Below are 27,352 nucleotides of genomic sequence, written 5' to 3' on the forward strand. Positions count from 1 at the left end.
TACAGCCACTGCTTAAGAAACCTGGCCTTGATCACACAGTTTTAGCGAACTATAGGCCTATTTCCAAGCTGCCTTTAGTCTCCAAGGTTTTAGAGAAAATTGTTTTTAGTCAACTGAAAGATTTTCTAGATGAAAATGGAATCTTTGAGGTTTTTCAGTCAGGTTTTAAAACCCTTCACAGCACAGAATCTGCATTACTAAGGGTTTTTAATGACATCCTTCTGGCATGTGATTCTGGTAACCATGTTGTTCTTGTCTTGCTTGACCTAACTGCTGCCTTTGACACAGTAGACCACAATATTTTAATTTCTCGATTACATGATGTAGTGGGTATTGGTGGCACTGCACTCAATTGGTTTAGGTCTTATTTGTCAGATAGAACTTTCTCTGTCAGCCTTCTCGGTTACGAATTGTCTTCTGCTCCTCTGTCATGTGGTGTCCCACAGGGCTCAATTTTAGGGCCACTGCTCTTTTCTCTGTATCTACTGCCTCTGGGTTCTATCCTTAGAAGGCATGGGATCTCATTTCACTGTTATGCCGATGACTGCCAAATTTATTTGACACTAAAACGCAAGGATGCCATCTCCATAAAACCTCTCTTGACATGTCTAGATGACATTAAAGCTTGGTTGGCTCGAAACTTTTTAAATTTTAATAAAAAGAAAACAGAAGTGTTGGTGTTTGGACCCAGTGGTCCCTGTGAGTCCTCCTCTGTTGTTTTAGGATCCCTGGAAGTCTATTTTAAATCTGTTGTTACTGACCTTGGTTTTAAGTTGGACAGTGATTTTAAATTGGACAACCAAATCAGAGCAGTGGTGAAGTCCAGTTTTTATCATTTAAGGCGACTGGCAAGACTAAAATCTTTTCTTTCGAGGCAGCACCTTGAAACAGTGATCCATGCTTTTATTTCTTCCCGCCTGGACTACTGTAACTCACTTTATGTGGGGGTCAGTCAGTCGTTGCTCTCACGTCTGCAGCTGGTTCAAAATGCGGCTGCACGACTCGAAAAAGAGAGCATATAACCCCTGTGCTGGCCTCTCTGCACTGGCTGCCTGTGTCTTTTAGAGTTAATTTTAAAATTCTTATGTTTGTTTTTAAATGCCTACACAGTCTTGCCCCGCCTTACCTCTCTGAGCTTCTTCATCCCCACATACCCTGTCGGTCTCTCAGGTCAGCTGACCAGCTGCTCCTGGAGGTACCGAGATCCAGGAGGAAGCTCAGAGGGGACAGGGCCTTCTCTATTGTGGCTCCAAAATTATGGAATAATTTGCCCATGCATGTTAGAGAGGCCCCTTCACTGTCCACTTTTAAATCACGTCTTAAAACCCACTTTTATTCCTTGGCTTTTAACCTCAGTGAGACTTAGTTTCTTTTTTAATGCAGTAGTTATTTAATTAATGATTTCACTCTTCTTTTATTTGTTTTTTATTTATATCTCATGTAATTTTATTTTACAGTTCCAATGTACAGCACTTTGTGTCAGCTGTGGTTGTTTTAAAGTGCTTTATAAATAAAGTTGATGATGATGATGATGATGATATACAGAGGGTTGGTGTGACAGAGGATGATGGTACAGATGGAGTGAGATGGAGGCAGATGATCCAATGTGGTAATCCTTAACTGGAACAGCTAAAACAAGAGGAAGAAACAGTCTGGCTTGACAAATTATGGATGTTGGTTGGTTGTTTGAGGTTTTTGCTGTTGTTTCCTTATTGGTTCTGGATACATTTTGCAATCAGTCAGTTTCTGGCCTGTAATTTTTTAATACAGCTTGCAGGGACTCAGTGGAAATAAATTGTGTTTAACCAGGATTATATGAGTTATGACATCTGCTTTCCAAGTGTGTCCTGCCCAAGACAGGAAACAGTGGTGAATTATATGAACAGAAATTCACACGTAATGAGTTTACAAATGTGGATGACTAAAAGAGTAAGATAAAAAAAACACTTCAAATGAGGGAATGTAATTGAGAATTGTTTTTGATTTGAGGCTACAGATTGTTTTTATGTGTTTGAAGCTACCTGGTACCTAGACCTGAATCTTGTTCCATTTTAAAAACTTCTAGGCTGGGCTGTGCCTTTGGAGGTGGTCCTGAGGGTCTTGATCCACACTGTAATGATGTGAGTCATTAAGGGTCACATCATGAGCCAAGACGTTAAATATTTGCGAGACATCTCTTTACCCTGACATCATGTGAGTTATTGAGGTCCAGAGATGGGCGTTACAGTAACGCGTTACAAGTAACGCGTTACTGTAATCTGATTACTTTTTTCAAGTAACGAGTAAAGTAAGGGATTACTATTGCAAAAACGGTAATTAGATTACCGTTACTTTCCTGTAGGAACGCTGCGTTACTGCGTTACTAAAACCGTGATTTTTTTGCGAGAATGTCTCATGACAGTGACGTAAGCGAGTGCGACGTTCGTGACAACAGCTGTGTGCAGATCAACAATGGATCACATATCGATTGTGGGAGAGAGTATGAGCGTGCAGCGTTTAAAGCGTGGAAGTACTGACCTTACTTTGAGTTTGATTCCATAAAAAGTGACAAAAACATCAGGGTCCGTTGTGCGTGGGAAGAAAACTTCTTTTTACAGCAAAAAAACCCCCTAAACTTCCGAGCAAGCACCGAGTAGCTGCGACGTGATGGGAAACTCACAGAGAAACTCGTGGATAAACACAAAAAATATTTTATTTTATGTGCTGGAATGTGCAGAAAATAGGTTTAAATGTTAAACAAATTTCTTCAAGTCAGAGAATGTTGCATATAATTTTATTTTTGCTTGATGCATAAAGTTAAAAGATTAAAACTGGTAAAACAAGTTTAAAAAAAAGAGACTTTTCCATTTGATTACATTTTGTATGATGGATTATGTAGAAAAAGTAGAATTGGGCTGAAAGATCTATCGCTTTATCACCTACTCAGGTTGTAAATCATGTTTTTAAAAAGTAACTAAGCAACTAAGTAATTAATTACTTTTGAAAATAAGTAATCATTAAAGTAACAGGATTACTTTTGGGGGGAAGTAATCAGTAATTAGTTACTGATTACTTTTTTCAAGTAACTTGACCAACACTGTTGAGGTCACATGGGTCAGGATAGGTGCAGATGTGGAGCTGGGTCTTTTCCTGCTGAGGTGGTTCTCCTGTGTTGTGCCGCGTGCTTGTGGAGTGGTTGTTTGGTTTCTCCTTTGCAAATGTTTTAGTATTACTTACTGCACTACATTGTTCAGCTTGTGCTTGGATGTTTCATCCTTGGGTTTTTGTCTGAGTTGTTGCTGGGTCTGAAGTGCACTGGGATTTTGGAAGTTCCTCCTCAAAAAGGTCAAAAGAAATTGATGGCATTAGGCCAGCGGTCCCCAACTTTGTCGCTCCACGGACCGGTTTAATGTCAGACAATATTTCCACGGACCGGCCTTTAAGGTGTCGCGGATAAATGCAACAAAATAAAATGATACGACCAAGACAAAAACTGTGGTATTTTGTAAGTACAATAATAAACATGAATTCACTGTGTAATTGTGCAACTTTATTAGCAGCATCCACCTGAAATGCGCCAACAATATTGAGAGTAACATCCTCCTCTCTGCCCCTTAATGCTCTCTGGTCACTATAGTAACGCGTAAATATTTCTTTCAAAGTAAGACACACAACTACAACACGGTAAAAGACCCAGGGCAACCAAGTTAACGATAAAAACCCTAAAAACCAACTCTTGCTCAGTTCTGTTTTTACCCCCTAAAGTTGGGACTGTAAATTAAAATTCAGCTTCTAGGCTCCTTATTTAAGTTTCAAGACATAAGATCCGGTTCACCCAACAGTGCCAAAGTGGTGATTAAACTCCAGAAATGTTGACCCACACGATGACTGTCACAGTGGCCTTCAGATAAATCAGTGGGGAATGCAGCCCAGAATACATGCACTAATCAAGGAATCCAAACACATAGTTTCTTTTTGCCATTTTTGTAGTTAAATGCCAACTCATAAAACATTGTGCCATGAAAAGAAACAAACCAGCCCCACCAACATTTCTTTTTTAATTTTTACATGAATGGTGGAGTAAGTTTGTTGGACATCTACCAGGTCCCCATCAATCTACCAGAGGTTGGTAATGGCTTTTGTTTGCCACAAGCCTAAATAGGTACATTTTCAAAAACTGGATAATATTAGCTCGCAAATGGCTTTTCATTGATTCAATTAAGATGACAGTTTTTCCATTACTGGGGCTCCAAACAAGCAAAACTTCTTTAAAAAGGATTGAACTTAAACTAAACAAACCTTAAATAGATGGGTTGCTAATGATTCGAGAGATGTTAATGGCTGGGGACTTACGGTGGAATTTCTTACAATAGTTTGTGTTAATTTTAATTAAACTAACACTATCCCATCATTGATACCTGTGAAGTGTAACCCTTCACAGATGAAAACATGTTATGATCTCTCTGTACATTTTGGTTTATTTCTGTTACATTTCAGATTTCTAAAAACATTTCTAAACTCTGTAAGTAGAATCAAATAATTTATGGATTTAGGGTTTTGTTTGGATACTTTATCTTTTGTTGCAGATTCCCTCCTGCATGCTGACTGTGTGTGTATGTAAGATAAGATAAGATAAGATAGAACTTTATTAATCCCTCGGGTGGGTTCCTCTGGGAAATTCGACTTCCAAAAAAAGCACAGCAACGACCAAAGTTACAGTTACAGAACTGTTATATATATATATACACACACACACACATATATAAATACAGAGACAAATATAAATAAAATATACAAAGGGGATAAATAGAATAAATAGGAATAAAAAATAAAAATACAAGTGAATTGCACATTTCAAGTATTGAGTCTATTGCACTGTTGACTATTTACAAAAAGTATTGCACAAGGTATTGTACAGTGAGGTGAAGAGGCACTACAGCTTAGTTGTTCCCCCCTCCTTTGTCCTCCTGTTTCCCCTCCCTCTCCCCTCCAGAGAGGAGTTAAACAGTCTGATGGCGTGTGGGACAAAGGAGTTTTTAAGTCTGTTAGTTCTTGTCTTGGGGAGAAGCAACCTGTCACTGAACAGACTCTTCTGATTGTTTATGGCCGTGTGCAGAGGATGCCCAGCATTGTCCATAATGTCCATCAGTTTCTTTAATGTCCTTTTCTCTGCCACTGTCACCAGAGTGTCCAGCTTCATGCCGACCACAGAGCTAGCCCTCCTGATCAGTTTCTCCAGCCTGGATGAGTCCTTCTTTGCTGTGCTGCTCCCCCAGCACACCACAGCATAGAAAAGTACTCCAGCAACCACCGACTGGTAAAACATCCTCAGGAGCTTCCTGCAGATGTTAAAAGACCTCAGCCTCCTGAGGAAGTACAGTCGGCTTTGGGCTTTTTTATACAGGTGCTCTGTGTTGCATGACCAGTCCAGTTTATTGTCCATCCACAGCCCGAGGTACTTGTACTTGTTGACCACCTCCACCTCCTCCCCCTCTATCTGAACCGGCAGTGGACCTTCTCTGGACCTCCCAAAGTCCACAACCAGTTCCTTAGTCTTTGAGGTGTTGAGTTGCAGGTGGTTTGTGTGACTCCATGTGACAAAGTTCCTCACCAGACTTCTGTACTCCTCTTCCTGATCATCCCAGATACACCCCATGATGGCCGTGTCATCTGCAAACTTCTGAATGTGGCATAATTCAGAGTTGTAGCAGAAGTCAGAGGTGTACAGGGTGAAGAGAAGAGGGGACAGCACAGTTCCCTGTGGTGCTCCTGTGCTGCTGACCACTGTGTCAGACGTGATGTCCTTCAGCCTGACGTACTGTGGTCTGTCGGTGAGGTAGTCGGAGATCCAAGCCACCAGGCAGGGGTCCACCTCCATCCTGTTCAGTTTTTCCTGAAGCATACAGGGCCGGATGGTATTAAAGGCGCTGGAAAAGTCAAGAAACAGGATCCTGACCGTGCCTTTTCCCCCATCCAGGTGTGAGTGGGCTCTGTGTAGGAGGTACAGGATGGCATCCTCCACTCCGACACCCACCTTGTATGCAAACTGTAGTGGGTCCTGGGCATGTTGTACCTGTGGTCGGAGGAGGTTGAGGAAGAGCCGCTCTAGAGTCTTCATAAGATGTGACGTCAGTGCCACCGGTCGGAAGTCATTCAGCTCATTGGGCCGGTTCTTTTTGGGGACCGGGACGATGCAGGATGTCTTCCATAGGGCGGGCACTCTCCCCAGTCGCAGACTGAGGTTGAAGACTCGTTGCAGCGGCTCCCCAAGTTCAGCAGCACACGCCTTTAGCATCCTAGGACACACCTTGTCTGGGCCTGCTGCCTTTCTGGGGCGAAGCTTCCTCAGTTGCCTCCTGACCTGATCCACTATGACACTGGGAGATGTTTGGGAGGAGGGGAGGGGGGGAGATGTCTTGCTGCTGAGAGAGGGATTGGAGGAGGGGGGTGTCATGGTGTCAGGAAGGGGGGTAAGCGAGGGAGGCAGGAGAGTGGGGAGAGGACTCTGTAGTGAAGGTGAGGGTGAGGGTGGGGGGGTTGTGGGCTGGTCAAACCTGTTGAAGAAGTTGTTGAGTTCGTTTGCCTTCTCCACAGTCCCCCCCCACTGTGCTTTTCTTGGTGTTGTGGCCTGTGATGGTTTTCACACCATTCCAGACCTCCCTCATATTGTTCCTCTCCAACTTCTGCTCCACCTTCCTCCTGTAGGTGTCCTTTGCTTCCCTCAGGCAGCGTTTCACCTCCTGCTGTGCTGCTTTCATCTCCTCCTTCACTTTGCTCCTGAAAGCCTTCTTCTTCATGTTGAGGACAGCTTTGACTTCCTGTGTTACCCACGGTTTGTTATTAGGATAACACCGTACCGTCTTAGCAGGGGCGACTGTGTCCACACAAAAGTTGAGGTAGTCTGTAAGACAGTGTGTCGCCCCCTCTATGTCCTCACCATGTGGGCTCAGGAGCACATCCCAGTCTGTGGTGTCATAGCAGTCTCTCAGAGCATCCTCCTTTTCTGGGGTCCATCTCCGGATGGAGCGCGTTGTGACAGGCTGCCTTTGGACGAGGGGTGTGTATTGTGGCTGTAGGTAAACCAGGTTGTGGTCTGACTTCCCTAGTGGGGGGAGGGGGGTGGCTCTGTATGCATCTCTCACATTAGCATACAGTAGGTCAATTGTCCTGTTGCTCCTTGTGGGACAATTCACAAACTGGTGAAAAGCAGCCAGAGTAGAATCCAGTGTGGCATGGTTAAAGTCTCCAGATATAATAATGAAAGCCTCGGGGTTTTGTGTCTGAAGTCTTGCTGTGACTGTGTGTATTTTCTCACAGGCAGCTGTTGCGTCGGCCCTCGGAGGGATGTAAACACACACACAGATCACATGACTGAACTCCCGAGGTAGATAATATGGCCGCAAGCTAACAGCTTGTGTGTGTGTGTGTGTGTGTGTGTGTGTGTGTGTGTGTGTGTGTGTGTGTGTGTGAGAGAGAGAGAGAGAGAGAGAAAAGCTTTGCAGGTGTGATTTTGCATATTTTCTATTTGGCTCCACTCAGCAGAGAGATTAGCAGCAGGTAGAGTGACAGGTGGATTAAAATGGACTGCATCTCTGGCTCGAGTAAAAAAAAAAAAAATTAATTAGACCTTCATCATAGAGCAGTTACTTGAATTGTCATTGCAGCAGTGCTGAGGGTTTAACTCCTGTGTTGATGTTGTTCTGTTCATGCTATTAACTGCAATAAATGCCGTTATTAGACAGCAAAATATTAAATGAAACTTTAAATGAAATGAAAACAAAAACTTAAATTGAAGTGTTCCAGGTATTTCCTACTGGAAGGAAGACCATGAGGCAGTTCCAGAAATGCTGGAAAGATTATGTCTTTTGGCTTGCCCATCCATCCATCCATCCATCCATTGAGACTGGTGCGCCCAGGATGGATGGATGGATGGATGGATGGAAAATTTTACACATCTATTCATGCATCCATTTTCTGCTGCTTATCCAATGGAGCAGCAGTTTCTAAGAAATGCCCAGCTCTGGCTTTCCTGGCTGCCTCCTCCGGCTCTTCTGGCAGAACACTGAGGTTTTCCAAAGCCAGCTGAGAGACATCATCTGCCTGGTTCTGCCCCTGATTTACTTTCATACCTGAAACACCTCACCTGGAAGACATTCTAGTCAGATGAAGAAGCAGCTGAACTGAATCCTTTCAGTGTAGGAGCACCTCCACTCAGAGGTCCTCATTGACTGAGCTCCTCACCCCGAGCCTGGCCACCCTTCAGAGCGAGCTCCGCTGCTTGTTTCTGAAAATGTCTCGTTCCTTCATTCACTGCCCAGAGTTTCTGTCTAAAGCTGAGTGTAGGAAGGTAGAATGAGTTTTTACTCCGCCAACCTTCGACCTTGAGCTACTTGAACTCCTCCACTTGGGACAGCAACTCATCTCTAACCTATAGTGGGGCTTCATCCCATTCCGGCCAAGAATCACAGCTACAAAATGAATAAAACTGCTCCAGCTGAGCGTCAATCCAACAGATTTTTTAAAAATCTGCAGCTTCTCTACAGACAAGCACATTTGATTTTTCAAATTAGTCCATAAAATTAGCCTTTCTTGTGTGTTATCCCACACCTCTTGTGGTCTGATGGGTAATTGCTCATTGAAATGCATGTGGGGAGGCCGTTAGCCAGCTGCTGACATGAGGCTGACTCCAAGATAAATAAAGCAGCCCAGGAGACAGCCCTGCTCTCCTCATCATCATATCTTAATTGGAAAGGACAGCTTTAATTAAAATGAAACCATTTAATGTATTTTGTAATTAAAGATGAGTTAGATGGCGACTGCTGGGTTGGGCCAGCAGGGCTGCTGAAACAGAAGCAGGCTTTGATTTCATCAACACATTAGAGTTAAATCTCCTATTTATTCTTTTCTTAGATAAATATCATCCTGTTAGGAATTTAAAGACATTGAACTCTGAGATGGATTATGGCTTGAAACATTAATTCAGAAGAACATTGGAAGAAGCAAAAACTGCAGTTCCCCTAATTTCCACTTGAAGCTCCAGCAGTGGGTTGTTCCCCTCGACTCCCATTAACCATCTTTAACCTGGCTACAAAAAACAGCTTAGTTTGCATTATTAGGGGTGTGGCCTCTTTGATTGACATGTGGATGGTGACCCAGCTGCTAACTGCAAGGCGTCACCTCAGCTAATTGGAGCCCCTGGAACCTCTGGAACATCTTTTTATGTGGATATCATCTGGAGGTTAAAATAGTGACTTCTGGTTTCCAAAACACAAAACATGATGTCAGCCAAAACGCTGATGTTGAAAAATGGGTGATGTTACATTTATTAGTCCCTGAATCCTCCCTTCGTTATGCTGCAATAGACGTAGGCTGCTGGGGGATTCCCATAATGCATTGAGTATTTCTTTTCACCCACTATGTGTTAACAGACCTCTCTGCATTGAATCATACTTGTTATTAACCTCTGTCTCTCTTCCACAGCATGTCTTTATCCTGTTTTCCTTCTCCCACCCCAACCGGTCGCAGCAGATGGCCCCGCCCCTCCTTGAGCCTGGTTCTGCTGGAGGTTTCTTCCTGTTAAAAGGGAGTTTTTCCTTCCCACTGTCACCAAAGTGCTGCTCATAGGGGGTCATTTGATTGTTGGGTTTTTCTCACCTTGAGGTGACTTATGTTGTGATTTGGTGCTGTATAAATAAATTGAATTGAATCTTTCAGTTTACTATCAAACTGTAATTAATACAGCTCTCCAGCTGCACTCTGGCTCAGGATAATCATATTTGTTCTGTCTAGAAAATTAATTCTCTATATATGTGGGGGAATAATTACAAAACTCAAATAACAATTCTCCCTTTTGGTTTGCGATCACCTCCTCCCAGAATGCAGTAGTGTTGCAGAACAGTGGGTTTTGCTTTAACAGGCAGAAAAGCATGCACTTCAATTTCTGCTAGCCTTCAACAACCTTGCTTTCATCCACTAGGTGGTGTGACACCTCCATCAGCCAAACACTGAGGCTCACCTGCCTGCTGTTACAGCTAAAGGTACACAACAAATGGAAATACATCTTAAACTTTAAAGTACAAGTTAAGTGAAATGTGCCTTTGAATAATATTTCATTCCACTGATTCTGTGTGTCCTTCTCTACAACACTTGAAGCGGTGATTTCACATTTTTCTCTCCAATGCATGCACACTCACTCTTCCTCCCCACTTTCCCGCAGACAAATAATTTGGTCCTGCCTCCTCCATCCCTCTGCTGTTAGGTGGTACAGCCCACTGCCATACTCAGCAGTCAGCCTCTCTCTCAGAGGAGGAGGATTCACACTCTGGTTTTATTTCTCTCCTCCTCTCCTTCTCCTCTTGCTATGACCCATTTGACAAGCGGCTGCCACCAAGACCGATGTGAGTAACAGACACACGCAGACACAGAGTTACATGAGTGTGTTTTTGAGAGAGTGAAGAACGATGTGGTTAGGGTTCACCGGGAGTGCAGTGATGTGCAGGTGTGCATCTCAGGTGTGACCAAGTGTTCATGTGATGGAAACAACTCATGGAACAAGAGCTGGGCTGAAACTAGATGCTTTGCCCTTTACACTGATGTGAGGAGTGGGCTGAAAGAGCTTTAGCTGTGGCTCAGGAGGTTTAGCAGATCATCTACTGATCAGAAGGTTGAAGGTTTGATTCCTGTCTGCTTCGGTCTGCATGTTAAAGTATCCGTGGGTAAGATACTGAAACCTGAGTTGCTTCTGATGTGTTCATTGGAGTGTGAAAGATAGATAGAAATAAAGCACTTAGACATAGAAAAAATGCTTGAATGAATGTGTGTGTGAAGCAGTGAATGTGACATGTTGTGTAAAAGTGCTTTGACTGCTCGAGTAGAAAAGTGACATGTAAAAACCAGTCCATTCACATGAGGAACAGTGGTCTCAGCGTGTGAGTGTGTTGATGGACATGAAATACGTGTGTTTGATCTCATTCTTCACTGAAAGACTAAATTGTGCCTCTTCATCGCTCTAAAGTGAGATGCTGTCACATCACTTGTCTGAATGGGTGTCTGTGCAGGTGTTAGACAGCATTCAGAAACACAGTGCTGTTTCTCAAAAGCAGGAATCAGTCATTTACAGCTTTTTTAAGCCAGGATGTGTTTTTTGTGCCCATGTGAACTTATTCAAGAAGTATGGTGGATATGTTCTGCTGCTGATTTCAGCTTCCGAACATGCTTTGTTGGTGCAGAACATTTTTGACACGGCACAGACAGAAACTAGGTTACTTTTAAAATAACGTGAACATGTTAAAAATAACATTTTTTTATGTAAGCATCATAATCTTTAAGGATTGGTATGACTAAAGGCGGCACAGCAGTGATGAATCTCAGCTTGTCTGAGCCTCTTCTTGTCCACATGTCAAAGAAAACAAACTCAAATACCTCCTGATGGTACTCAAAGTGTTTGTGTGAGTCTAAAATATATCAAATACTATCAACATTCACCTTAGAAGAGACACAAAAAGACATGAAAATGACCAACATGTTCTGATCTCAGGACCTCAGATGCTGTTGTTCTGTCAGATGTCTCCGGTGTCTCTGACTCACAGGTAAGGCGTCCTTTGGTGTTTCTGTTTTGACACACCCACCCAGCGATAACAGGTTAATTTATATTAAGAGGGTTTAAATCAAACTTTCTTTTCTATAATCGGACTTTGGCTAGGTTTAAGACCTGAAAACTACTTGCTTAGATTCAGGAAATGGTCACTGTTTGGGTTAAAATGTTCTCCTTCTCAGCATTAACCATGCATGTAATACCTGAAACGATCAAAAGAAAATCAACATTATTTATGCAAGATAATTCATAATTTTATTGGGGAGGGGGTTCGTGGCTCAAAGAGTTGGCAGTTCGTCTTGTAACCGGAAGGTTGCCGGTTCGAGCCCCAGCTTGGACAGTCTCGGCCGTTGTGTCCTTGGGCAAGACACTTCACCTGCTGCCTACTGGTGATGGCCAGAGAGGCCGATGGCGCGATATGGCAGCCTCGCTTCTGTCAGGGCAGCTGTGGCTACAACTGTAGCTGCCTCCACCAGTGTGTGAATGTGAGAGTGAATGAATAGTGGAATTGTACAGCGCTTTGAGGGCCCCGAAAAGCGCTTATATAAAATGCAATCCATTATTATATTGGTTGGGTTTGATTATTGGGGGGGGTCATAAACCCCCTAATCCCCCTGGAAATCATGCCCCTGAGCTGCACCTCTGTCTGGTCCTTGTGGGTCCCCTTTGAGTCTTTGTTTTTCTGACTTCTTTCCAGCAATAAGAACAAAGCTCTAACTACAGCAGCACAGGGACAGTGACTCTGAGGTCCTTTTCTTTGTTAAACACTCATCTAATCATAACAGATCCAATCATGTTGTCTCCTCTTGGGACTCAAAACTAATTAATGAGAGTTAAGCTCATGGTTGTGTTTATGCATCCTTGAAAAACATGTAACATCCTCACCATCCACACTGACAGATCAGTGTGACAGTTTGTAAAAGTGGTGTGAACATGGCTGAAGAGGCATCTCTAAAATATTTGGGACTCAGTAACACTTTTAAACAGATGCTGAAGGCATTAAATAAAATATAAAAATTCCAAAATAAAGCAGAAGTCAGGACACATGAAGTTTAAGTTTAACACAGGGTGGAGAACACGACGACAATGTGACTTTTTCAGTTTTGATAAATGATTTTAAGACGTCAACCATCTTCTGAAAGCCTGAGCTGTGACACTGAATTTTTAGTGCAGCAGGATGAACATCAGAGACATAAAGTCACAAACTAATGAAAGCAGGATGCAGAGGAGATAAGGAGATCGCTGCAACAGGAAACTGAATGGATCTGTAATCGGCACACCGATCATCCAGACTGACGCTGTGGATGAGAAGCTCCTGTTTTATTTCTTCCTGGAGACATTAAGGAGCTGACAGATGGGCGCTGATGGCTGCGTTTGTCTGTCACGTATAGAATGAGGATGTTTTTCTAATGTATGTAGACAGTAATGTACGCATATTGTCACTTTAAGGTAATTCATGTGGCAGTACGATAGCAATATACTGCAGAATAGTCAGCAATTCAACACTGTATATGATCACACAGATTACACTAAACATCAAAGTCAGCTTGGTATGTGTCAGCCATTCCCACCATATTTTCCTAATCTCTCATAAACTGACATCTTTATGACGGATAACAGTTACATAAATTGATTTATTTCTATTCGAAATCAGTTCATCTTCTTCCAGTGGCTTGAAAGATTTGAAAAACTAAATACACTGAAAATATGAAACTATCTAAAGTTTGATATATTTCAAGGAGTTACCCTGAGTTATAAATGTTTGCAGTGGGTGCATCCACAGATGAGGTCAACTAAAACCAAAAACCAGCTCCGTTTTTTGTCCTAAAACACGAGTTGCTTCACTGGATTCACACTTGTCTTTATGCTGGGCCTTGGTGCAGCAAGAAGTGGCTCTTCACTTCCAGTCACTAAAAATATGAACAGAAGCTTCATCAAGTCACAAAATAAAAGACCCCGTGCAGACTAAACACGGCACTTTAGAAATGCTCTTGGTGTGATTTAAAGTCGTGTGAAGAAAAAAGTATCCCAGAGACATTGCATCCTGGGGTACCATCCTCTCTTTAATCTTTTGATTGGCTGACCCTTGCAGATTAAAGGCTTGGACATTTGGAGGGTGGGGTCTCTCTGCTCGGAGCCAAAGCTCTGCTCCTGAGATGACCATATTAGGTACTTCCCCTTTTTGTGACATCCAAGAGTCAATTAAATAAAATACCAGTCTGCAGCCCGAGTTTTTGACTCAAAGAGATCACTCTACATACACTGACCTCATTGGGCATATTTAATATGAACAGCCAACTTGTAGTTTTACAAGATGGTAGTGAGATCTACTAGGATATATGGCTTGGACAAAGACAGTTTTCAAGCTGGAGATGTTAAGATCTTCACTGGGATGATCAGGATGGACAAGATTAAAAATGAGTACATCAGAGGGACAGCTGAGGTTGAGCGGTTTCGAGAGAAAGTTGGAGAGGAGGGGCAGCAGAAGTGTTGGACAATGGATGAGAAGATTTATAAATGTAGTGAAGGAGGACATGTAGAGGGTGGTGAGGCAGAGGAGGATGCTAGGGATAGGTGACAGAGACAGATGAATTGGCTCTGGCAACCACTAAAGGCAGCAATCGAAAGACAAAGAAGAGAACAGCGCTGGAACATGAGATATATGACAGGAAATAACCAGAAGCAATAGGCCCCTTTAAAGACTTGATTCGACCTGATGAGTAAAGTTTTAAGGCAGAAACAGTTCCAATTTTATTCATATAAAACCAAATCACCACAACAGTTGCCTCAAGGTGCTTTATCCTCCTAGGACAGGGGTGGGCAATCTCAGTCCACGAGGGTCGGTGTCCCTGCAGGTTTTAGATGTGTCCTCGAACCAACACAGCTGATTTAAATGGCTAAATTAGCTCCTCAACATGTCCTGAAGTTCTCCAGAGGCCTGGTAACGAACTAATCATGTGATTCAGGTGTGTTGACCCAAGGTGAGATCTAAAGCCTGCAGGACACCGGCCCTCGTGAACTGAGATTGCCCACCCCTGTCCTAGGACCTGGCGTCCACATATGTGGACATCACATTTTGGGTTATTTAGACCAAAATATTCAATTTTGCTCCACAAGGGCCTGATATCCACTTATGAAGACGTTATACTGCTACTGTTCTATCGAAATTTTAAATGAATATCCTCATATGTGGCTCTCATTTTTCTTAAAAACAAAAATTAGGTAAAAAAAATCTGCTAATTCTTTGTTTTTACATTCATCGGGTTCCAATCAGGCCAAATATCAAAGAGAAATTAAAAATGCATGCTGTGGAAGAGTTCGGGTCTTGGGAGGTTAAGATAAGTTAACGTTTATTAGTCCTACATGTGGGAAATTTGTTACATTTACATCGTAAGCTAAGGATCCTAAAATTACACAAGAAAGAAAGTAGAGAAAACCCCAACAATCAGATGACCCCCTATGAGCAAACACTTTGGCAACAGTGGAAGGGAAGAACTGCCTTTTAACAGGAAGAAACATCTGGCTTCCCTTGCCCCCAACCAGCTGCAGCAATCATGCTGTGGAAGAGAACCAGAGATTAAGAATAAATAATGATTAAATGCAGAGAGATGTATAAACACAAAGCGAGTGAAAATGAGTAAAATAATAATAATATTAAAAGTGGCTATTGATCCCAAGAGTTCAACGATGTGAATCTCATTCCAACTTTAAAAAGTAATTTTATGCGCTTTTCCTCACCAAAAATCATGTCTGTAATCCTCATTTTCTCTTAGAATTATATTAAAACCTTTTATTACTAAGTTTGAAGCATTTTATAAAAAGTATTAAGTTGTGTTTTGCCTCAGACTGTTTTAAAAGCAACACACAAGCTTCTGATTAATGTTGATTGCAATACAAGTGGCCAGTTGATTCATCAGTGCAAAATGCAGATACAGGTATTCTGCCGATAAAGGGTCATAAACTGATTTAACTGCTGAAGTAGCCATCCACATTCCACAGAAAATGTCGGCGTTACTTAGCCTAGTATACATTTTTCACAGCCTTTTTTGCTGTTGCTATTTTGATAAATGTTGTGTTTTTCATGAATCTGATGGAGGCGGACAGACCATCATCATCACTGCAGAGCGAACGGACGCTCTCTGACAGCTCTTTAAAAACTTAGACAGATAGACAGAGAGAAGTAGCCTTATTGGCCTCATCCAAACGCCAGCACCCGCCCTCTGCTCTGCTCTGGATTTCCTGCCAAACTCTGAAAAGCTCGTCCCTTAAAACCAATAACCAGGAGGGTGTGAAATTATCTTGTCATCGCTCTCTTCTATCCCTCGTCTCGCATTTCTCCTCTTCTTCTCTGTCTCCACCCTATAAAGCTTATGTGCCAGCCAAACAATGCAATGCAATATAAGCAATGAAACAGCTGTAATCACTCAGTCACCCGTTCAGCGCGCTGCAGGCACTGTGGCGACCTGGCAGGCTTATCGATCTCTGGTGGCGGGAACGATTAAAGGCACCCCGGCAGTTAACAGATGGTGAGTGACGGCACTCATAAACCTCGCACTAAAAGACTAATGTCCTACAAGCTGCATCCGGCGTGCCAGCAATAAACAACCCTGCCGCAGACTGTCAGCGATACGAGCAGGGAGAGAGGGATGAAGGGAGGCGACGGGCCACCTGCTGTCCCACCAAACATGGTTTGACATGCGGGGGGTCCTCGGAGCCGAATATGGAGCGCTGATGGAGGTCGTGAGAGACAGTCTGCTCTCAGCTTTCAATTACAAAACCCAAATGGTGCCTGAATGGTTCAAATCTGAAGGAAAGAGGACAGAAAGAAACCCAGAGGAATACTTTGGAGGAAGATACTTTACAAAAATACAGCAACAGATATAAGCTTGACAATGGCGTAGAAACAATGGCGTAGCTCCATGTATGCTAATGTTGGTCAAGCTGACCACCTCTTAAGTTTAGTTTGAAAAATCTCAACAATTAATATCTTGCATCTAACAACTTACAGAATATTTACATTCTGAGTAGGATTTGACAGACTGATGCCTGCAGTGGCTTTCAAAGAATGTCTGTCTTCCATGCAAACTATAGGACACCATGACTATCTGCTAGCGACCAATGCAAGTGCAAGGAGGCGTTCAGTGTAGCAAACTTTACTTCTTTGCAACCGATATCACGCTATCGACTGCCAGCAACCTCTTGCAACCAATCACCAACCAGTCTTAGAATATACGTTTTCCCCTAGACTGCTGGTTTTCAGGGGGCCACTGAACATTGTCTAAGCCTAAATAAGTATATACAGTAAATGTGGCTTTAGCACTTAATTTCATGTTAGCTGCCAACTGGCTGGGGAACACACATTTTTCTCTCCTGATCAGTGATTGCCAGATGGTCACCACCTCATCATAAATGCCGAGACCAAATCTGAACTTGGGGGGAATGAAAAAAAAAATTAATTCCAAGTGACACATCAAAAACTTCACATTTGTTTCAAAATGCCAGTTGTGCCTTTCTCACAAACATAGGGTTAGGGTCATGTACAGCCTTAGATAAAACGTCATTTATTATACTACTCATTCTAATATTAATCCAGAGAGCACTCCACTGTGATCACCACACTGATTCTACTGTAGAAATAAGGCTGCTCATCACTGCTTTGTTACCTACTGAAAATCAGGCTCTGGCTCCTGGGCTGGAGACTGCATACACCACTCTGGGTTCTTCACAACTAGCTTTGTGTGCTTTGCAGCTGTCTCTGCAATTTAGCTTCTCGTTAGTGTCCTGTCATGCAATAAATAAATAAAAGTCCACATCTCTACTCCTAAGCTGTAAATCACTCTAAAATTTCCCACCTCACAGCACATGAACAAAAAGCCAGCTGACTGTAGCACGTTTGCAGAAAAAAAAGGCATTTATGTAAAGAGCATAAGCTCAATAACTGAGTTACTATGTTACATAAATATATATGGCCACACAATGCATATAATATATAGAGTTTGAACCATTTTGGTGCATACATGTAAATTTCGTTATGGTGAACTTGTCGTACATTAGCTTGCTTGTTCTGATGCATTATAAACTTGTGGTTTCTGAGTTAGCTTAGCATTCAGATGTGAAATGGGTTTCAGCGGACGAGGATTGGAGTTTAAATTGTTCTCAGCACAGCTGATTTCAGTGGCTAGATTACCTCCTCAACTTGTCTTGATGCTCTCCAGAGGCCTGGTAATGAACTAATCATTTGATTCAGGTGTTTTGACCCAGGGTGAGATCTAAAACCTGCAGGGCACCGGCACTCGAGGCCTGGAGTTCCCCACCCCTGGTCTAGATGATGACAATGCTGCATCTCCAACTCTGAGATAAATAAAATAAAATATACCCGACTAGATAAAATAGATGCTAGTCGGGTATATTTTAGCATCTTTTCAGCCAGTGAGTCTTGTTTGAGAAACTTTCTCTCATGAGGTAGATGTAAACCAAAGCATACCTGCATGGTTACAGATAGCTTTTTGGATGTTAAGAAGTGAAATGGAAGTGAAACTTTCAGTGACCCCAGAGATTGCAACTTTTTAACTCAAAGTCATACTTGGTAATAAGTCTGGGCAGTTGTTTGGGGAGCTCCCATCTAAATGGATGAAGACAGAGCCTCAGTATCAACTTCTGTGGTCAGAGCGACATAAAAACTGTGCGTGTCCTGTATGTATGAATAAACAAATCCATGAAAAACATTTAACAAATTGGAGGACTTTGCCCCAGGATAAGGTTTCAATTTTTTCCCCTTTGCAGATTTATGTCTACTTTCAGTTTATGAAACTTGCTCAGGAGAGTAATTCTCTCATTTTTCTGGAGCCCGTTCTCTTTGCTGTAACTTCCAGACACAACCTCAGAGATTTATCACGGCAGCATGACGTAACAGCCCGGCACAAGAGTTTACAGGGGTTTCTGAAATCAAATTTTCTGCTTCCCTTTTGTTAGGGCATACCCCATTTTTGTGCTCTCTTTGGCTGACAGACATGCTTGTTGTTGATAGGAGGAAAGCAGCATGAATGTGAGAGAAAATTAACTCCAGTCTGACAGATGGAAGCCAATTAGTTGCTCTGGCCACTCGTTAGGGCCGCCGGCTGAGCCTGTGTGTGTGTGTTTGTGTACAGGGAGGGTGTGTAGCTGTGCACTTTGTTTGTGGTACAGTTTTTCTTTATTAATTTACTTTTGGGAGTCGTGCAAGTGCTGTGTGAGAGCTGTGTGTGGCTTATGGCTTTAGTTTGTGTTTGTAGACTTGCTTTAAGGCCAAAGTAAGAGTGAGTCTCTAGGAAAGTATGTCAGTGTAATGCCACGTAACGTGATGGATAGTGTACTGTCAGTAATACAGGTGTGTGTGTGTGTGTGTGTGTGTCAGCTGTGGGTTCAGGCAGTGTTTTATGTCTAACTCCATTACCGTCTTCCTCGCGTCAGGTGCTGAGACACCAGGCCTCAGTGTCTAACTTAATTTGACGGTTTGTTTTCCAGACGCCAGGATGAACGGTGAACTGAGAGCCGGTCGGACCACGACAGCCAAGAGAGGAAGCAGCGCCATTGACAGGTGCGTCTGCATATCTACCACTCCACCTGAGTTACAGATATTGCTTCTGTGGTTACATTTATAGAAACTTCAATTTAAAAATAATGAAAAAGATCATGACTTGCACCCTCACAGCACTATGAAATAAGCTTAAAAATAATGAAAGTTTGACTAAAGAGTGTCCTAAAGAGGAATTCTATTCACTATCCTCAGCTGGAAATTGTTTTATGCTGGTTCTATGTTGACATTTAAACACATTTGGAGGGAAATCTTGGAGGAAACTTCCAGCATGAAGTTTAGGGATTGCTTGGAAATGGGCTTTGCAGTTGTCACTATGCATTCTTGATAATTTAGAGATCTGCCTTAGAGACATGATAAGATGAAGAGAAGCAGTAGCATCTCATAATCTCAGTGCAGGTGGAAGTGGTACATCATCAAGGTAGAGAAAAGGCGGTTTTAGGAAGACACTTTGATTGCTTTGGAGTAGAAAGTTTGCACGTTTGTACATTATCTTGCACCGGTTACTGAAAAGTGTGCATAATTTAATACGTTTATTATTATAAATACCAATAAATCTTAAAGAACTCAAAAGAAGTAATGTGGAAATGTTAAAAAAACAACTAAAGATAAAGAATATCCAAACAAACAAGCCAGCAGCCTTTCTTGATAGCTTGAGCTTGATAGTTGAGATGATTATTTATCAATCTTAAACATCATCTAGATGTCCTCCTTAGACTTTCCAGAAAACAAAGCTTGTGTTCAGAAGCTGTCTCATATTTTTCCATCGAGAAATTAGTATTAATGTCAAAAATACTGCTCCCTAACAGTAAGTTAACGACCAAATCTCCTTCTTTCTCATCCTTCTGAGTTAATTAATTAAAGCATCATTAGCGTCCATCACAGGTTTACAATGATAACATCAGGTGGCAGAGTTGATGAGTGTGACAATAAAGACGTGAAGTTTGCCATGAAAGAAATCAGACAGTTTACATGCAGACACATGTAACTGACTTAAGTGTTTTATTGCTTCATTCACAGCTGTTTAGTAACCAAATGTGAATCAGACGCCACTGCATTAAAAACAACAACAAAAATATATGCAGTTCTTGATTTTATCATCATCACTCTTTAGAAGCTGCTCTTCTTAGAATTTCTAATGAAATTTTGACGAGGAAAGATGAACATTTTTGATTTAACAGCATCATCCAAATCCTCACATTGATCATTGCTGAAAACTTTGGGTTCTCCTCTGTTATCTTGTCCTGTCGTGTGTCTCAAGGTTCTGTTTTGGGCATTTTTAAAGGTGTCACATATCTTACATATGACATGATATCCAGTTATGCGTTTTATTTCTTCACAGAATGTTGCAAAAATAATTATCAGTTATCATTATCATTATAAGTTCTTGTTTGTGCTCTTGACAGCTTTGTTGCCACTGTGATCAACAATCTTGGCCATCATTGGTTCAATCAAAAGTCAGAAATGTACTTATTACATTGGACCAGGCTCTTAGCTTTGATAACCATGTTAATAGTCTTTGTCATACTACTTTGTCCATGTTTTGTGCCTCAGTTGAATGGTGTCAATTCAATTCAATTTTATTTATATAGCGCCAAATCACAACAAAAGTCGCCTCAAGGCGCTTCATAGATACAGAGAAAAACCCAACAATCATATGACCCCCTATGAGCAGCACTTTGGTGACAGTAGGAAGGAAAAACTTCCTTTTAACAGGAAGAAACCTCCAACAGAACCAGGCTCAGGGAGGGGCGGCCATCTGCTGCGACCGGTTGGGGTGAGAGAGGGAAGACAGGATAAAAGACATGCTGTGGAAGAGAGACAGAGGTTAATAACAGATATGATTCAATGCAGAGAGGTCTGTTAACACATAGTGAGTGAGAAAGGTGACTGGAAAGGAAAAACTCAATGCATCATGGGAATCCCCCGGCAGCCTACGTCTATTGCAGCATAACTAAGGGAGGATTCAGGGTCACCTGGTCCAGCCCTGACTATATGCTTTAGCAAAAAGGAAAGTTTTAAGCCTAATCTCGAAAGTAGAGATAGTGTCTGTCTCCCGAATCCAAACTGGAAGCTGGTTCCACAGAAGAGGGGCCTGAAAACTGAAGGCTCTGCCTCCCATTCCCCCGTGTCCAATTGTAATTCACTGTAAACTAGTCTCAGTAAGTCACTTATAAATGGTCCAAAGTGGTGATTACTTTGAGAGCTCTGCATAGTCACGTCTGCTGACATTAGTGAACTCCTGCATTAATAAATATCATGCAGGTCATTGAGGTCATCCGACTAAAACCTTTCAATGGTTCTTTGTTCTAGAATGAAAACTAACAGAGACGTATATGTAGATACATTTTGCTTACTTGCTTAATTTCCTTCACTGCAGTAATCTGATGGATACTGAACCTTTATTACAAATAGAAACATTAATATCTAACAGACACGTTTGATGAGTAGACAGCATAACAAATCAAGGTGATGCTTATACACACAACCTACCTGACTATTTAAATATGACACCTGAAAAGTCTATTTGGATGAAAATCTGTATCTAAGAAAATGTGCTGTTCCCAGTGTCTCCATACAAGTGCAAACTTATGTTTTGTAATTCTGGAAATTCAGACCAAACTTCCCTCCCTGTTTTTAGAAGTGTAATCCAGGGAAGGAAGAAGGCCAGTAATAGTGTTTTGTGTTGTGTTGATGAGCCTTTGCTGAGGCCCCGTTTTTCAGCCTTGTATCATTCTATCAAAATAGCTTTGACACATAATCTGTTAAAACTTTACAATACGACATGCGACTCCCCTGCATTTCATTTATAATTATAAAGGTATTTTATTTTGAATTACAATGTAATTACATTTACCTACAAATACTTAAAGGTAGGTACACTAGAATAAGGGGCTAACAAGTCTGATTTTTACAGGAATCAAAGAAAGAATTATTATCAAATTAAATGTATTTAATGCTTAATGTTATTTAAGGCTATTACTTCATAGTATGGATATAGATAAACACTACACTAAGTAAAGCAATGCGTACCTTTAGGTAGAGCACAATTTAATAGGAATTTTGTGGAAAAACAAACAATAGGAGGAGCGAGGCCCGTATTACTGAGTGTTCAATCTTGCACTTTTACATCTCTATCATCATTATGTTTATGTACATGATGTTCTATTATTCAATTTCCCTCACTTTTTAGTAATTATTTAGCAGAGATTTGAAACAGTTTATTGATAATTTAGTTAATGAAATTTGTTTAAAGTTAAAATAAATAAATAAACATTAGTCTTGTGCATGATATGGCCCCTGACCAAAAGCTACAGCAGACCTATGAGGTGAGATGGAGAAACATTGTTTTTCTGCAAAATTACCATGAAATTACAGACTTTAATTTATTTACACTGCAGTTAAAATTATGTACAGAATAATTTCTGTCTGCTTTCCTGTAAAATATCTGAAGTTACACACTACATAAATGTATTTAGAGTATAAATATTTCTTTGTTTCCTGTAAAAACTTGACTCCCTACCCCCTTATTCTAGTGAACCAACCTTTATGTATTTGTAGGTAAATATAATTGTAATTTAAACGTAATTAAATTATAATTCCATTTAATTACAGGGAATTATACCATAATCCAAATTATCCAAAAAACAAGTACAACTAGTGTTGCTTCAGTAAATCCATTTACATTAGAAGACATCCATGAGCGGTTCACAGAGACAGCATTCCTCTGCGATACAGGGACGTGCATTTGAATCTTTGAGTGTTCGAGATCCTTTATGTCGTTTAAATTCTTTGGAGTAATTTTGCTAACATTACATGTTAAACTTGTGTTTTTATAGTAGTACCACCAGAACAGCAGCTCTATCAATGCTGGTTTTCTGTGGTTGTTAGTGCTGCAGTTGGCATTTTGTTTGAGGCTGAAAGTGAATGACGGTCCAGCTGTCCCCAGCTTTAACCTCATTCTCTGTTTACATGGAAGCTAAAGCCAAACTGTCCTCCAAATCCCACCGCCGCACGCCGCTGGACGGATTAAAGCCGGGACGAACACGACTCAGCGACGGCCAGAGTTGGGATTTACAGCCAGGCAGCCGCACAGCCAACCCCCAGAGAGGCTGTGAGGATCTGTGGAGGGAGCCAGTGGGAACAGTTCACTGTGCGTGAACCCTCGTTGCTCAGGATTTCACATAATTCACTTACCACAGCCTGCAAAAGGCGGCAGGCTTAAATAAGCTTTACTTCTTAAACCTCTACCATCATGAGAAACTAAGGTGGAGAGTCAGAGCTCAGCCCAAACATCCAGAGAATGTTTGTGGATGCTAGAATTAACAATACGTCCACAAACACAGAAAAATGGACAAAGCTTGTTCCCACTTTGTCTTTTTTTTATATAATTTGACCTCGAGAAATCTCCCGCCAAATTACATTTGATTTGTCTTTCAAATGTGCTAATTGTTTTTTAAAAAAGTTTCAGCCTTTTGGCCACATGGAGAGCAGGTACACAGACTTTTATTCATCAGTGTGTGTTTTCTGCGACATTTTTCCGTCTGAACACCCCAGCTTGTCTTCCAGATGGGTTCGGCCTCCTTCTCCGTGTCCTAATCAAAACTAACGACACCAAACCTGCTTTGAGCAGCAGAGCTCTCGCCTGAGGTACAAACACACAGCAGCTCATTGTAGCTACAACATTTATCACTGACAGAAGTATTCACAGGTAGCAAGCCAAGAAAGTTCACGTGATGATGCAAAAACCGGCAGCGTGTCGACCCAAGTTCAGTAATGTTTACTCATCAGAGGAAAATAGTAGTTTGGCGAGTCTGTCACAGCTGCTGCGGAAGCCCCAAACTTCCTGAGAATTCTTCTGTAATCAAAAACGTGGTGTAATTTCAGGGGGTCTTGGAGGGGTTTTACAAGGAGTCTTAATGGGAACCATGTGCACAACTGTCTCATTAGCTTGCAGTGCCTAAAAACAGTATTCCCATTTGCATAGGTATATAGATATACACATATAGGTATACACAGCCAGCAGCACCTGGACCACTGATACAAAGCAGGACAGATCCATGGTGTCGTGTTGTTTACATAAAAAGTCTGACCCTACCATCTCAGTGTTGGATAAGTAACTGAGACTAATCAGACCAGGCAATATTTTTTTCCAAACCTCTATTGTAATCACACTGTTAGCACAGATAGGAGAGTTCAGTCAAGAAAAACCCGCAAAGTGGACTTCAAATTCTTTACACTCAAGTTTTGCATGACAAAAGTACTGCAGGTACTGCACGTTTCAAAGTACAAAGTTGAGTCAAATGAAATAAAAATGCAGCATTCAAGCTGAAAGTAAAAATCCAAGCAAAGTGCAAAACACAAATGTCTCAATGGAAGGCAAACAATGTTTTCCAGGCTGTTAACCCTCCAAATTACACTGTCGCTTTGCACATCTCTGAAATGGGAGCGTCATCTCGCAGCAGCCAATTTTGGAGTGCATCAGAGCACCGACCCCAGTGCAGGAAGCATCCCGAGAAAAGAAATTTCATTACAATATGATGACAGGGTGACTAAGAATATTTGAGTTTTCTCTAAAGCTACTTTGATTTAACAGTAATCAAAAGGTACACGTAGATTAATCATCATACTTAAACTGTTTTAAATGTTGTCCATAGTGAAAGTATTTTCAGGTTAATTAAAAACACGCCGTGCTTTAGCATGTTTTTTCTTGTTTTAGCTTCCAGCTCTGTTGCCCTGGATACGAGGTAAACTTGTGTCTGAGGTTTTTGGCAAACTGAATGATGCCACACGTTGCTTTCTCTGTAGCTCAATCTATCATTATCCTAGTTTCAAAATTTATAATTTTGTTACTTTTGGGTTTTCTTTTTGAAAAATTCAACTATTATGACAGTTTTCTTGCAAGATAACATAAAGAACATTAGAAAAATAAACTTCCTAACTGCGATGCTTAGGTGTATAATCACTGATAAATGTGTGATCGTCTGAATAATTATTTACGCTCTGATTCTCAACTCTGTCCCTCATCCTCTAAAGGTCTGTCTCACAGTTTGAAGCCCTCTGAGAGGTTCTGGTTGCTCCATCCTGCATTTTAAATCTCTTTCCTCGCTGCAGACGTCCTTTCATGTTAGCAAGAAAGACTTTTTAAAAGCAGCGTATGCATCTCTAAGCTTCAGAGACCGAGACTCTGGGGGAAGGCTCTGAGCTCCAGTCTGAGGTGAAGGAAGTGGGGCTGTGTGGCGTGACTTATACATTATCAATACTTCACTGCACCGGTGATGTTAAACAGTGCAGAGGAAAAAACATGGCTCTCTCTGGGATGCTGAGAGCTGAGCACGACCGCAGGTGGCATTGTGTTTTTTAATTGTTTGATGATCGTTAATCAAAGGGCACAATTAACTGCTCAGATGCCTCCACACAGTGTAGTGCACAGTTTACTCTTATATCAGTAATACAGGATTGATTCAAATCCAGTTACTGTTTGATCTGCATCAGAAAGCTCACTGTAACCTATAGGACATCCTGATTTTGCCAAGTGGTTGTTGTTAACATTGTTATGATAGCCTAACACGCTGTTTGTGTTGTCATAAGGGAGATGCTGGCAAAAATAATACCAAAAATACCACGTGTCACCTGTTATTACTGCAAAGAAGTGGAAGAAGCATCGCACAGCACGGTTTATGGTGCTTCTGTAGGGATCAAGGCTTGTGGACAGTGCAAGTTGGCCGATGTGGGTAAATGACTGGAAAGTATTGAGAGGACTGGCTGGTGATAGGGGTGGAAAGCATGGCTGATTGTTGGGAGCTGAGAGGATGACAGGGTGAGGAATGATGTGGGACTGGTGGGCTTAAGGTAAGCTCAGCTAGAGAGTCATCAGCTAATTCTAGCACCGGAGCTGATTAGCTGGGTTAGGAAAGTGAGTCCCTAATTCAGTGTGATCGTAAGTGAGCCCACCTACTGCAACTTTTATTTACCTCACGCAGTTTAAATGCAAGAGATAAATGTGTAAAACTGCAACATTATCTATAAAAATCAATTTTGTTTTTTGTAGAAGGCTGTGAACATGGTTATTTGTGCTGTAACATTGAAGTCTGACTTACTGCTGGAGCCTCTAGTGGACATTAGAGGAACTGCATTGACATCATTGTTCCCATAAGGAGGTTTCTGCTTGAATGTAACTCAAATAAAAGCTGATATGATTAGAAAACAGGTGGAGAAGTGATGCCATTTGGGTTTTTCATTCACCTTCTTCTTGCTGCTTTGTACTAAGTCCGTTTCTATTGGACTGCCACATTTTTTGATGTGTTAATTCTGTGTTAATAGTTCTAAAAGTAGCTGTGGAAACTTCCACAGCTGTGGAAAACCCAAATGAACTGTAATTGCTCTAGTTTTTTAGTCTCGCTCCAAATCTTTGTTTATTTTGAGTGCATGTCAGTGTGAGGCGAGGGTGTTTGTCATCATGGTGGATGAGCCGTGTGACAAAGTCCAGCAGCTGCTGGCTTACATGACATGACAGTCACACACACACACACACACACACACACACACACACACACACACACACACACACACACACACACACACACAGAGGGACTGTTGTGCGATTACGCCGCCTCTCACAGAAGCTTTACTGAATCTCTCAGATATGATCGATGGCTGCATCCTCTGTGTTTGGGACTCATGCAGACACACAAATACTTTTGTACTTCTGAGGACCCTGAATTTTTTTGGTCACTTCTAACTATTGTGACTTTTTTCCAGTAAGCACAAAACTACTAAGTGGAATATCAGAAACCTGATGTCTTCTGGAGAACAGAATCATTTTTCCAAACATCCTAGTTTTATTTTGAAAGCTTGGATTATTTTACTTTTCACAAAAAACAAGAACCACCAGGGTAAAACTGTTATATCCTCTGATGTCAGTACTTAACCTTTTTGTATCCTTTCTGTGGGATAAAAAAAAAAGCCACCAGTCACGGAAGTTGGCCACTCCTCCCTGAGCTCAGTTCTTCCTGTTAAATTGGAGTTTTTCCATCCTATTGTCGCCAGGTGTTTCCTCATGCGGGACTCTTATGGTGTTTTCTGTCTATTATTTTAGGGCCTTTACCTTAAAATATAAAGCACCTGGAGGCAACTGTTGTTGTAATTTTGGCACTCAATTAATAAAGCTGAATTGAATGGATAACAGCCTGCAGTCATTTGTTGTA

The 27,352-nt window shown here is 41.5% G+C and overlaps 1 protein-coding gene across 2 annotated transcripts in view; it reads left to right on the plus strand.

The window, feature by feature from the left end:
- Positions 1-10,276: 10,276 nt before the first annotated feature.
- Positions 10,277-27,352, plus strand: part of LOC146571574 (RNA-binding protein Raly-like) — a 79,702-nt gene continuing 62,626 nt past the window's right edge. For both annotated transcript variants that reach the window (XM_085280815.1, XM_085280816.1), the window contains exons 1-2: positions 10,277-10,376; positions 19,076-19,148. In XM_085280815.1, the coding sequence (XP_085136941.1) occupies positions 10,340-10,376; positions 19,076-19,148 (110 nt within the window). In that variant the 5' untranslated portion in view covers positions 10,277-10,339. The remainder of the gene's footprint in view (positions 10,377-19,075; positions 19,149-27,352) is intronic.

This window comes from Mchenga conophoros, linkage group LG7, assembly GCF_057382185.1.
Source record: "Mchenga conophoros isolate Kocher_MC1m ecotype Shallow Benthic linkage group LG7, M_conophoros_male_GT1.1, whole genome shotgun sequence".
NCBI classification, from domain to species: domain Eukaryota; kingdom Metazoa; phylum Chordata; class Actinopteri; order Cichliformes; family Cichlidae; genus Mchenga; species Mchenga conophoros.